The sequence below is a fragment of the Salvelinus fontinalis genome, chromosome 5 (assembly GCF_029448725.1).
Source record: "Salvelinus fontinalis isolate EN_2023a chromosome 5, ASM2944872v1, whole genome shotgun sequence".
Classification (NCBI taxonomy): Eukaryota; Metazoa; Chordata; class Actinopteri; order Salmoniformes; family Salmonidae; genus Salvelinus; species Salvelinus fontinalis.
Genome location: NC_074669.1, coordinates 40,036,710 through 40,051,146, shown reverse-complemented (window position 1 = coordinate 40,051,146; position 14,437 = coordinate 40,036,710). Strand labels below are relative to the sequence as shown.

Genomic DNA, 14,437 nt, shown 5'->3' with positions numbered 1-14,437 from the left:
AATTCGAATGGGCTGACTCCCTTTGGCTATTGAGCCCATTCCATAATATTGCAAATATGGCCGATAGCTGTTTTAATAGGTCGTGTTTCATTGAAACTTGATCCGTTTTGAAAAGTCACTGAAACTTTTACATATAAATGTTAAATCAACGGTGGGTCAACGGTGGGTGTTCCCCACGTTCTTTTGCCACATAAACAGGCATAGGGTTGGCGGACGATATTTCGCTTGGCAACTGCTTCCATATTTTCAAGACCATATTTCTGTGAGGAAACTCCGGAATATGTCAAGTGCCATTGGAAGCAACTTTGCTGATTGGAAAATCTTTCAATTCTAGGAATCTTTGAAATAATGGATGATCCTAATAAAATTTGATGACGTAATAATAACCTAATAATAAGCATATTAATAACCTACTACTACTACTAATAATAATAATAATAATACATGTGCTATAATAGAATATAATAGGGTAGCCTAATAAAGTTGCTATGCACATAATTATTGTTCTTGTTACACGTGTAAGTAGTTATTATAGCATGTTAATATTTCCATGACAATAAAACGCAGTTGTTATTGTTAATTTGGTTGTTACTCAAACCCCAATAACAACACAATATCTCACCTTTGTTTTTGCTCTAGGCCTACCGTTGCACATAGAAACAACTCATTCAGGAACACTGTCTAAACAAAGTGCATTGATTTTACTCAGAAATAGGACAGCCTTTTATTTTGTCTTATCATTTGCTATAGCCTATTGGGGCAGTTATATGCTAGGCTAGACACATAGGCCGACATTTGCAATTAACTTAAACTATTTCGCTAGAAGGCTATCCAGTTATCCATTCAATGACATCTTTATGTTTGACATTGCCTTATGACATTACTGAAACAGGTAAAGACCATGTAGCTGTAACGACCGGGCACAACTCACCGACTTCGGTGGGTCACATTGCCTTGGTCTCTCGCGGATGTCCAGGGGTGCAACAGCGTGCAAGAGAGCGGTAAGTAGGAACCATCGAAGTCCTGGCGCGCAGACCATCTCGAGATGAGAGGAGAGTGGTGTCGACAGGCTGTCTTAGATACTTCAATCCTCCCCTCGTCTCTTTCTCGCTCTTTACTGTCCTTTGCCTCCTAATACGTAACAAAATCGACCCGGAGGAGACGGGGTTCGGTTCACATGTGCGGTTCGGAAGGAGGGCATGGACCATTCCGACTCTCCGCCATTCTCGAACCCCAGGCAGCTCGTAACCGGCTATGCGTTCCGCTTTCACTGTCTCTTCTCACTCGGCGCTGTCCTGTCGCAGGCACTAACCTATTCAGCAGTTGCAGGGGAAAGTTTTCACAGTGAGCTCTAGAAGTGTGTGTGTGTGTGTGTGCCTGGCTGGTTGAGAGGAGGTGGAACGCTTTGAATATTTCCCCCCACTGCTTATTTTAAGAGGGCAGCGAAGGTTCTGGGGGGATAGGGAGAGCACAGGTTTGCGTGTGAGTGAGAAGAGATGATATGGGAGATTGAGTTGTATAAAACTGTCATCTGTATTTCCAGTGCGTAAAACCCGGCACGAATAAAAAAAATGCTATGCCCAACCACTGGAGGGCAGGTGGCAGGCACAATGTTACCAGTCTGGAGCCTTTCATGCGAGGAATAATTAAAAAGTCTAAATAAGTTATATTAACATGTTGTCATCTGTTTCCTTTTCATTTGGTTCACATTGATCACTGTCATTGATTGTTTGACACTTTTTGTGCAAAACTTGAATATGGGTCCTTAGACCCAGTGTCCTAATCGTGATTGATTAATGCCTACAAATAAACATCTCAGTAAAGACAACTGTGAAGAGTGTTTTATTTATTTATCCTATAATAGCCCTCTTAAGATATAGTCATCTTGTATAATTCTGAATGGTTCAGATGAATGGCCATGTTGAGAGCCCTAGTTGTCCCTCTCTTCAGGCCACAGTGTCAAAACTCTGCCATGACCCGTGTTATTCTCCAAGTGGCAGACATTGTGACAGAATCAGGTAGTGGGCTATTTATCATGAGAGCCCCTCAAACAAGTGCCCCCCGGGCCTACCCTCTGGACTGATGGCAGACAGGCCCTGGACAAGCCATTCTTTGTCCTCTGTCTTGTTTTAACTCTCTCTCCTGTCTCCTCTCCATTCTCCACTTGTCTCTGGACGCCTGGTCTGTGTTTGACTTTGACTGTCCTCATAGTTCTACAACTGGAGCCTACACATGTAACAAATGCTCTGTTTGTTCTGGGGTTGTTGGTTAAATGTCTTTCATCTCCTTCTATGTTCACATTGTGGACTCGTGATTGTTTCATCTAAGAACTGGTCCCACAACAGTATACTATGGGTTGATTTATGGTTCTGTTTACCCGACAGTATTGGTATGAAAACATTTTCAAAGTACCTAATTTTGTGAATCATTGCATGTACGTTGTATATATACAGTGGGCTCCAAAAGTATTGGGACAGTGACAATTTTAGTTTAGTTTTGGCTCTGTACTCCAGCACTTTGGATTTGAAATGATACAATGACTATGAGGTTATTAATGTGCAGACTGTCAGCTTTAATTTGAGGGTATTTTCATCCATATCAGGTGAACCATCTAGAAATTGCAGCACCTTTGTACATAGTCCCTAGTACCAAAAGTATTGGGACAAATTCACATGTGTATGAAAGTAGTCAAAGTGGAGTATTTGGTCCCAAGTTCCTAGCACGCAATGATTACACACTGGTGTAAAGTACCTAAGTAAAAATACTTTAGAGTACTACTTAAGTCATTTTTGGGGGTATCTGTAAATTACTATTTATATTTTTCACGACTTTTACTTTTACTTCATTACATCCCGAATGAAAATAATAAACGTTTTACTCCATACATTTTCCCTGACACCCAAAAGTGCTCGTTACATTTGAATGCTTAGCAGGACAAGAAAATGGTCCAATTCATTACATTTACATTTAAGTCATTTAGCAGACGCTCTTATCCAGAGCGACTTACAAATTGGTGCATTCACCTTATGACGCACTTACTGTATCAAGAGAACATCCCTGGTCATCCCTACTGCCTCTGATCTGGCGGACTCACTAAACAGACATGCTTAATTTGTAATTGATGTCTAAGTGTTGGAGTGGGCCCCTGGCTATCCATACCAATTTTTTTTTTAAATGGTGCCTTCTGGTTTGCTTAATATAAGGAATAAAAAAATATGATAATTAACTATATTTGAGCAATTACATTTACTTTTGATACTTAAGTATATTTAAAACCAAATACTATTAGACTTTTACTCAAGTAGTATTTTACTGGGTGACTTTTACTTGAGTCATTTTCTATTAAGGTATCTTTACTTTTACTCAAGTATGACAATTGGGTACTTTTTCCGCCACTGTGATTAGATCAGGTATGTGACTCTTTTATGCCCTAAAATAATTTTATTTTGTCTACAAAAAAAATATGTTTGTAAACCTACAAACTTGATGGATGCATTTGCTGTTTGTTTGGATGGGTTTCAGGTTATTTTGTGCCCAATAGAAATGAATGGTAAATAATGTATTGTGTCATTTTGGAGTCACCTTTATTGTAAATACGAGTAGAATATGTTTCTAAACACTTCTACATTCATGTGGATTCTACCATGACTACAGATAGTCCTGAATGAATCGTGAATAATGATTCCCCCCCCCCAAAAAAAACACACAAGATATGCTATCCTCTCACCATTTCAATAACAGGAGGAGTTAGCATTTTTTGGGGGGGTATGATATTTATGCCTGTAACTTTCTCACTCATCATTATTCAAGATATATTCAGGATTTACCGTAATCATGGTAGCATCCACATGAATGTAGAAGTGTTTACAAACAATTTTATTCTTATTTACAATAAAAGTTACTCCAAAATGACACAGTATATTTTTAAACATTCATTTCTATTGGGCACAAAATTATCTGAAACACAACCAAAACAAAAAGCAAATGCCTCCACCAAAGTCAAAATGGGACCAAATACTAAACTTTTTACTACTTTAGTACACATACTGTACATTATATGTGAATTTGTCCCAATATTATGTTGTAATGCAGACCCAGTTACCTGCTTTAACCAGACATTGTGAAAGGCTTCTCTTTGAATGAGGCTGGTTGACATCCTTGGCTGGTTAGAGAAGGCTTACGAGCGGCTGCATGCAGGAGAGTCCTGGACAGGGACCAGGTGGACTTACAGCATATATAGACCAGATACAGGCAGCATAAGAAAATACTTAAAAGTGAATGTTATGTTTGAAAACCACAGAAAGCGCTCACTGCTGAAAATAGATGTCTGGGGACATGTTAGTAAGACAGAGGCACAGAGAGAGGGAGGGAGAGAAGGTGAAGGAGAGAGCACAGAGTGGCAGCGGGCATGGAGAGAGAAAGTAAGTGAGACTGAACTCTTATTCTGTGCATGTGCATATTGTTTCCATTCCACTCATAAGATATCTTTGTAGTTTGGAAACTTATACAATAAATCCGTAACTGGACCTTTTATTGGTGATATACACTTTCAATGTCAATTTTCTGACATTGATCACTTACTGCAGCACAATATATTTCTATAACAAAAAGGATGTGCATGAGTATGATGGACAAAGAGAAAGAGAGCACTAACACAGGTCCTGGTAATGTATCCAGGTATTGCCTGCTGGTCCACAGGTCTTGTGTACACATGTCCTTGTGGCTTCTTGACAGCCGGCCTGGTGTTCTGCAGAAGGCCATGGCCACAAAGCTGAGGTATTAGCTCTCAGTCTCTCTATCTGCTGCGCCTCTCTTTTGAATTGGTGAGTCATGAGAGAGTTACAGCCCCACCATATAAAATAGGACACTTTCATGTCCATTGTAACTGTTTTACAGTGTATGTTGGTGTTCATCATGTGAAGAGGGACCCCTAGTGGCAGGATATAGAAGTGAGGTGATACCAATCACACTATATTTACATTTTAGTAACTTAACAGATGCTAATATCCAGAGTGAATTATAGTAGTGAGTTCATACATTTTCAGTACAAGATGTCCCCCCTCTTCTCTCTATGTTCAGCCTGCTGCAATAACTTCCTGCTTTGTGGACTTTGAATAATATTGACTCAGTCGCTGATCATTTTTTATTTATTGTGGTTTCGCTTTCTGGATGTCCTGGGGTAGCGGGGGGGCAAAGGGCTTTGTTGTGGGGAAGTGGGGGAGGGGAGGTGTCATATGGGAGGTCAGTTGATCCAGAGGAACTCTCCATCATACACTGCCGTTAAAAAGTTTGGGGTCACATAGAAATGTCCTTGTTTTTGAAAGAAAAGCACATTTTTATATCCATTCAAATAACATCAAATTGATCAAAAATACAGTGTAGACATTGTTAATGTTGTAAATGACAATTGTAGCTGCAAACGGCAGATTTTTTATGGAATATCTACATAGGCGTACATAGGCCCATTATCAGCAACCATCACTCCTGTGTTCCAATGGCACGTTGTGTTAGCTGATCCAAGGTTATCATTTTAAAAGGCTAATGTAGTGAAAGGTAGTGTACTGTATATAATGGTCTCCAGGCAGTGATGGATGATAGGGAGGAGCGATACAGGACTGTATAGAAACCGACTGTTATCCTATCTACCGCTAGATCTGTGTTCAATGTCTGTGTTCTTCCTGTCCCTATGACTGGTTCTGTGTTTGTGGAGCACAGCGAGACTGAAACAGTGTTTTGGACAACATAGTCAAGAGGAGGAGGTTAACTACTGTACATCAGGATGCTCAGGGGTTGTGTGTGTGTTTTTTCTGCTGCAGGGTCACCCCTGGCATGTAAACACATGCAGTAATGGCCACAGCTATCTCTCAGAGATCAGAAGGAGTGAGAGGACAGAAGAGATTGGAGAGAGAGATAGAGGGATAGGGGTGACAGTCAGCGGTTGTTTTGCTGCTTGGAATCTGTTCTCTCCTCGTTTTGGATTATACAGATAGAGTTGAAAATTTGAATAATGTAAGTTTCCATTGTGGAAAATGAATAATGTTTATCTTACTCTCTATCCCTCTCTCCCTCGCATGCTCTCTTGCTCTCTCTCTCTCTCTCACTCACTCACACACACAGACACACACATATTAATATTCTCTTTACCGGGGCACATGTATGGACCCCTGGGTTTGTCTTCTGAAGCACATTGAGCACTGACATCAAAGGACTGACTGGCTGGCATACTCACTCATTCTCTGATCCAATTATGTATTGTGTCTTCCCATTGATTCAAGGCCATGTGAGTTATTGTATGATGTATTTTCGGAGCTCCCTGCTAGCCTTCCCCTCCATACTCTGTACCCCTGAGAGGGCATGAGAGGAGGAGATGGGAATGACTGGAGTTTCTCCTGCTGATAAGTAAATCTATCTGCATTTGAATTTTAAAAGAATCAGAGAAGGAGAATATAGGATTACAGCAGCCATTGTGACAGGACTGTAGAGCTCAGAGCAAGACAAAGGATGCTGTGGATATCATAATATTATGGAAATAACAAGTATGGCATTGTTGCCAGTCAACAATCCATTCACATTTGCAATTCTACTCCATCAGACAGCTTATCCTGGTTGGTGTGACTGTGAAACCAACCTGCCAAACCACTGCTTCAAGGTCATGGCTAGAAGTGATCCAGCTTTTGTCAAATTAAGTTTAAATGTTTTAGCTAACCCTAACCCTAACTCTTTTCATAACCTTAACCTAATTATCCTAACCTGCTATGTAAATGTTCCTAACCTGCTGCTTGAATTCTCCTAACCTGGTACGAAAAGTCAAATCTGATGTTAATTTGACAAAAGCTGGATCCCTTCTAACCCTGACCCTGCTTCAGGGCTCTTAGAGAAACACACAAACACCCTGCACTATGATGTCATACAGGGTGGGTAATTATTAAATTGCAGTGGTAAATGCTTTCCTTTGACTTTGTCGCCATGTTAAAACACTTTAAAATAAAAAAAACATGACAAAGAATATTTGTTTTTATTTTATCTGTTATTTTATAAGAAATCATGTAAGCCCTTTAAACAGCAAAACATATATTTGTCAGCATTATAAAAATTACTGGGGGCCAGCAAAATGGCTTGTCCCTCTGGTGATTTGTAGAGGTGTAGTGTTAGAGCTGTCGCTTTCCTCATCCTCGGACGAGGTGAGGAGAGAAGGATCTTCTGACCAATATGCGGAGTTAGGGAAATATGCCATCTTTATTTATAACGAAAACTGATGACACGAAAACAAACACTTTAACAAACTACAAAATAAGAAAACGACGTACAACGGAACCTGAACATAAACTCACATCAACAAACGTAAACTCACGAACAGGAACGTACATCAAAACGAACGAACAGCCAAACAGCTCCAAAAGTGAATACATCGAACATAACGAAGACATCACAGGAGACAATCACCCACAAACAAACAGTGAGAAATGCCCTACCTAAATATGACTCTTGATTAGAGGAAAATGCAAACCACCTGCCTCTAATCAAGAGCCATACCAGGCAAACCGAAACCAACATAGAAACAGATAACATAGACTGCCCACCCAAAACACATGCCCTGACCAAAAACACATAAAACTAACATAAATAGGTCAGGACTGTTACAGTACCCCCCCCCCAAGGTGCGAACGCCGGGCGCACCAGCACAAAGTCCAGGGGAGGGTCCGGGTGGGCAGTTGACCACGGTGGTGGTTCCGGTTCAGGACGCTGTCCCCGCACCACCATAGTCACTCCCCTCTTCTTTCTACCCCTTCTAATGCCCACCCTAACACTACCTTCCCCTAAATAAACAGCTAGCACCAGGACAAGGGGCAGCACCGGGACAAGGGGTAGCACCGGGACAAGGGGCAGCACCAGAACAAGGGGCAGCACCAGGATAAGGACCATCACTGGAATAAGGGGCAGCACCGGGACAAGGGGCAGCACCGGGACAAGGGGCAGCACCGGGACAAGGGGCAGCACCGGGACAAGGGGCAGCACCGGGACAAGGGGCAGCACCGGGACAAGGGGCAGCACCGGGACAAGGGGCAACACCGGGACAAGGGGCAACACCGGGACAAGGGGCAGATCCCAGCTGAAGGACTCTGGCCGGTCCTGTTTGGACGGCTCTGGCAGGTCCATGCAGGCTGACGGCTCTCGACGCTCATGGCAGACTGACGGCTCTCGACGCTCATGGCAGACTGACGGCTCTCGACGCTCATGGCTCTCTGACGGCTCTGGCTGCTCATGGCTCTCTGACGGCTCTGGCTGCTCATGGCTCTCTGACGGCTCTGGCTGCTCATGGCTCTCTGACGGCTCTGGCTGCTCATGGCTCTCTGACGGCTCTGGCTGCTCATGGCTCGCTGGCGGCTCTGGCAGATCCTGTCTGATTGGCGGCTCTGGCAGATCCTGTCTGGTTGGCGGCTCTGGCAGATCCTGTCTGGTTGGCGGCTCTGGCAGATCCTGTCTGGTTGGCGGCTCTGGCAGATCCTGTCTGGCGGGCGGCTCTAGCGGCTCCTGTCTGGCTGACGGCTCTAGCGGCTCCTGTCTGGCGGATGGCTCTGTAGGCTCATGGCAGACGGGCGGCTTTGCAGGCTCATGGCAGACGGGCGGCTTTGCAGGCTCCTGGCAGACGGATGGCTCAGATGGCGCTGGGGAGACGGATGGCTCAGATGGCGCTGGGGAGACGGATGGCTCAGATGGCGCTGGGGAGACGGATGGCTCAGATGGCGCTGGGGAGACGGATGGCTCAGGCCGGATATGGCACACTGTAGACCTGGTGCGTGGTGCCGGAACTGGAGGCACCGGGCTAATGATAAGCACCCTCCTACTAGTGCGTGGAGCAGGGACAGGGCACACTGAACTCTCAAAGCGTACTCTATACCTGGTGCGTGGTACCGGCACTGGTGGCACCTGGCTGAGGGCACGCACCTCAGGACTAGTACGGGGAGAAGTGACAGTGTGTACAGGACTTAGGAGACGCACAGGTGGCTTAGTGCGTGGGGCCGGAACTGGAGGCACCGAACTGGATACACGCACTATAGGGAGAGTGCGTGGAGGAGGAACAGGGCTCTGGAAATGCACTGGTAGCCTAGTGCATAATATAGGCACTGTAGGTACTAGGCTGGGGCGGGGAGGTGGCGCCGGAAATACCGGACCGTGCAGGCGTACTGGCTCTCTTGAGCATTGAGCCTGCCCAACCTTACCTGGTTGAATGCTCCCGGTCGCCCACCCAGTACGGGGAGGTGGAATAACCCGCACCGGGCTGTGTAGGCGAACCGGGGAAACCCTGCATAAGGCAGGTGCCATGTATGCCGGCCCGAGGAGACGCACTGGAGACCAGACGCGTTGAGCCGGCCTCATGACACCTGGCTCAATGCCCAATCTAGCCCTACCAGTGCGGGGAGGTGGAATAACCCGCACTGGGCTATGCACACGTACAGGAGACACCGTGCGCTCTACTGCGTAACACGGTGTCTGCCCGTACTCCCGCTCTCCACGGTTAGCCTGGGAAGTGGGCGCAGGTCTCCTACCTGCCCTTGGCCCACTACCCTTTAGCCCCCCCCCCAAGAAATTTTTGGGAGTTACTCACGGGCTTTTCGGGCTTCCGTGCAAGACGTGTCCCCTCATAATTCCGGTTACGAGCTTGAATCTCCGGCTTCCATCCACGTCTCCTAGCTGCCTCCTTAAACCACCGCTCCTGGGCTGTGACTGCCTCACTCTTCTCACGAGAGCAGCGATATTCCCCAGTTTGCGCCCAGGGTCCTCTACCAGACAGGATCTCCTCCCAAGTCCAAAAGTCCTTGTTGCTCCGTCGAGCATTTTTCCCATACCGCTTGGTCACATTTTGTTGGTGGGTGATTCTGTTAGAGCTGTCGCTTTCCTCATCCTCGGACGAGGTGAGGAGAGAAGGATCTTCTGACCAATATGCGGAGTTAGGGAAATATGCCATCTTTATTTATAACGAAAACTGATGACACGAAAACAAACACTTTAACAAACTACAAAATAAGAAAACGACGTACAACGGAACCTGAACATAAACTCACATCAACAAACGTAAACTCACGAACAGGAACGTACATCAAAACGAACGAACAGCCAAACAGCTCCAAAAGTGAATACATCGAACATAACGAAGACATCACAGGAGACAATCACCCACAAACAAACAGTGAGAAATGCCCTACCTAAATATGACTCTTGATTAGAGGAAAATGCAAACCACCTGCCTCTAATCAAGAGCCATACCAGGCAAACCGAAACCAACATAGAAACAGATAACATAGACTGCCCACCCAAAACACATGCCCTGACCAAAAACACATAAAACTAACATAAATAGGTCAGGACTGTTACATGTAGTGACATGTTATGGGGATGTAGAGATATATATGTATTATTTTGAATGCTAGACAGGGCCATTAAATGTACACAGGGAGCTAACATTAATGATACGCATGTCCATCTCTCATGGCTCAAAGTGGAGGGGAGATTTTTTATTTTTATTTTTATTTCACCTTTATTTAACCAGGTAGGCTAGTTGAGAACAAGTTCTCATTTGCAACTGCGACCTGGCCAAGATAAAGCATAGCAATTCGACACATACAACAACACAGTTACACATGGAATAAACAAAACATACAGTCAATAATACAGTAGAACAAAAGAAAACAAAAAGTCTATATACAGCATGTGCAAATGAGGTAAGATAAGGGAGTTAAGGCAATAAAATAGGCCATGGTGGCGAAGTAATTACAATATAGCAATTAAACACTGGAATGGTAGATGTGTAGAAGATGAATGTGCAAGTAGAGATACTGGGGTGCAAAGGAGCAAGATAAATAAATAAATACAGTGTGGTGATGAGGTAGGTAGATAGATGGGCTGTTTACAGATGACCTATGTAGTGATCTGTGAGCTGCTCTGACAGCTGGTGCTTAAAGTTAGTGAGGGAGATATGAGTCTCCAGCTTCAGTGATTTTTGCAGTTCGTTCCAGTCATTGGCAGCAGAGAACTGGAAGGAAAGACGACCAAAGGAGGAATTGGCTTTGGGGGTGACCAGTGAGATATACCTGCTGGAGCGCGTGCTACGAGTGGGTGCTGCTATGGTGACCAGTGAGCTGAGATAAGGCGGGGCTTTACCTAGCAGAGACTTGTAGATAACCTGTAGCCAGTGGGTTTGCGACGAGTATGAAGCGAAGGCCAACGAACGAGAGCGTATAGGCCGCAATGGTGAGTAGTGTATGGGGCTTTGGTGACAAAACGGATGGCACTGTGATAGACTGCATCCAGTTTGTTGAGTAGAGTGTTGGAGGATATTTTATAGATGACATCACCGAAGTCGAGGATCGGTAGGATGGTCAGTTTAATGAGGGTATGTTTGGCAGCATGAGTGAAGGATGCTTTGTTGCGATATAGGAAGCCGATTCTCGATTTAATTTTGGATTGGAGATGCTTAATGTGAGTCTGAAAGGAGAGTTTACAGTCTAACCAGACACCTAGGTATTTGTAGTTGTCCACGTATTCTAAGTCAGAGCCGTCCAGAGTAGTGATGCTGGACGGGCGAGCAGGTGCGGGCAGTGATCGGTTGAATAGCATGCATTTAGTTTTTAAGAGCAGTTGGAGGCCACGGAAGAAGAGTTGTATGGCATTGAAGCTCGTCTGGAGGTTATTTAACACAGTGTCCAAAGAAGGGTCAGAAGTATACAGAATGTTGTCGTCTGCGTTTAGGTGTATCAGAGAATCACCAGCAGCAAGAGCAACATTATTGATGTATACAGAGAAGAGAGTCGGCCCGAGGATTGAACCCTGTGGCACCCCCCATAGAGACTGCCAGAGGTCCGGACAACAGGCCCTCCAATTTGACACACTGAACTCTATCAGAGAAGTAGTTGGTAAACCAGGCGAGGCAATCATTTGAGATACCAAGGCTGTCGAGTCTGCCAATAAGAATGTGGTGATTGACAGCGTCGAAAGCCTTGGCCAGGTCGATGAATATGGCTGCACAGTAATGTCTCTTATCGATGGCGGCTGTGATGTCGTTTAGGACCTTGAGCATGGTTGAGGTGCACCCATGACCAGCTCTGAAACCAGATTGCATAGCGGAGAATGTACGGTGGGTGAAGGAGAAATGGTGGGGGCTTTGGCGGGTTGCTCTGGAGGGTGCCGGGCAATTGACCGGGGTAGGGGTAGCCAGGTGGAAAGCATGGCCAGCCGTAGAGAAATGCTTATTGAAATTCTCAATTATAGTGGATTTATCGGTGGTGACAGTGTTTCCTAGCCTCAGAGCAGTGGGCAGCTGGGAGAAGGTGCTCTTATTCTCCATGGACTTTACAGTGTCCCAGAACTTTTTTGAGTTTATGCTACAGGATGCAAATTTCTGTTTGAAAAAGCTAGCCTTAGCTTTCCTAACTGACTGTGTATATTTGTTCCTAGCTTCCCTGGAAAGTTGCATATCGCGGAGGCTATTCGATGCTAATGCAGAACGCCACAGGATGTTTTTGTGCTGGTCAAGGGCAGACAGGTCTGGAGTGAACCAAGGACTATATCTATTCCTAGTTTTTAAAAAATTGAATGGGGCATGCTTATTTAAGATGGTGAGGAAGGCACTTTTAAAGAATAGCCAGGCATCATCTACTGATGGGATGAGGTCAATGTCATTCCAGGATACCCCGGCTAGGTCGATTAGAAAGGCCTGCTCGCAGAAGTGTTTTAGGGAGCGTTTGACAGTGATGAGGGGTGGTCGTTTGGTCGCAGACCCATTACGGATGAAGGCAATGAGGCCTTGGCAGCAGCTAATGGGGATCCCTAATAATACAAATACAAATGCAAAAGTGGCAAACTGTTATCCGGGGAGGGGTCTACAGTATATTAAGGACAATTATTAGCTAATCAGACCCTTTTAATATGTCATAAATTTGAGGATTCCATTGATACAGTAATTTGGTGTGTCTCAATCCAAAGTGTCACTGGGTGTTAGTCAATTTAAATGAAGGGAGATAACATTGAAAGCAAAATGATTAATCAAACTGTATCACTGTAGTAACTTATTTTGAAAGGATTTATGATCTTAGATTTGAGCATTTGTGGCCTTCATATCAGAAAATGTACCTAAAATTGGTCATACCTACTGGAGGCACAATGTTATTATAATGGTAAAAAAATATTTAAAGTCATTAAGCTAGCATATTGATTTAGAATGGGGAGATGTACCCAAATAGATTTAAACATAGATTTTCTTATAGGAACATGAAGTACGTTTTTCTCCAAATGCCATGCCAAAATGCCATCATAATTCAAGAACAACTGGTCCCAAGACACCACTGCATGCTGATTTTAGGATCAGTCATTCTTTAGACTGCATTGAATAAAGATCTGGACATGAACTTACTTTGAAGATTGCCATTTCATTTAGTTATTTTGAAGAAGATTAAATTGCAAGCAGCTTGTATTTTGTACTGTTGTACAAAATATGGATCAAAGTTGAATTCAGTAAGCATATGAACCAATAAAGATATTATCTTAATCAAAGAAATGGATTCTGTGGGCTCAAATGTGGGCTTGTTTCTTGGAGACGAAACTCAGATATAGCTGGCCGTCCCATGTTGTACGGTGTTGTTTTTGTACTCTACCTTTTCCTTCTATCTGTAGTGTTAGCTGACCAGGGACAGGAGCCATGAGTCCAGTGCTCTGCCCAGAGAAACAAAGAAAGTCCTGTGTTGGAGCCGCAGCAAGGTGTGTGGCTGCTAGTGTTTTCATCAGGGGTGAAACCTTAACCGTGTTTATCCTGCCTTCATCCACAGTTTATTTAGTATTTGTCTAGAACGTCTCAGACTGACTCACCGACTCTGGGGTGGTACTGTGGCTGTGCCTTATAACATTGTTCAGAATATGACTTTATTCGTTGTGTGGTTGTGTGTCTGTTCTGAATACTCGTTGTTCATTATTATTGAATTAACACCCATCAATTATATCAATCATAGCTGTATGTCAACCTTGACCAGGCCAACTCTTTGTTGTCAGTTGCTGAACACCTAGTTGAGGCTTTCATTAGTTCATAGTCTGGACAAGTCAGTCTGTCATTACATTATAAGATGTTGGAGGAGGTCTGGTAATTGTCAGATCCCATCAAGACATCTATCCTTGAGTGCTGCCTGTCCAACATGACCGACATTGTACGCTGCCGGGTCTTCCTGGACTGCAGCGCTGGGAGCAACATGCAGCCTGTAACCTTATACCCAACTAACTCTCACAACCCACCCAGATACAGGCAGAAGAGGGCAAACTTTTCAACTCTGCCACCTTGACTGATAGCGAGCGCAGTATGGAGGCTTCACAGATAACGCTCCTCAGTGATTAATAAGGTCTAGAGAAATGCAAGGATGGAGTGTGAGGCCGTGGGAGAGAGATTGACTAAGAA

General features: G+C 44.3%; 1 protein-coding gene across 1 annotated transcript in view; it reads right to left on the bottom strand.

The window, feature by feature from the left end:
• The window catches only part of LOC129855583 (metalloprotease TIKI2-like), a 100,596-nt gene extending 99,206 nt beyond the window's left edge, over positions 1-1,390 (bottom strand). Inside the window, exon 1 of the mRNA XM_055923404.1 lies at positions 932-1,390. Within this exon, the coding sequence (XP_055779379.1) occupies positions 932-1,039 (108 nt within the window). The 5' untranslated portion in view covers positions 1,040-1,390. The remainder of the gene's footprint in view (positions 1-931) is intronic.
• Positions 1,391-14,437: the final 13,047 nt, after the last annotated feature.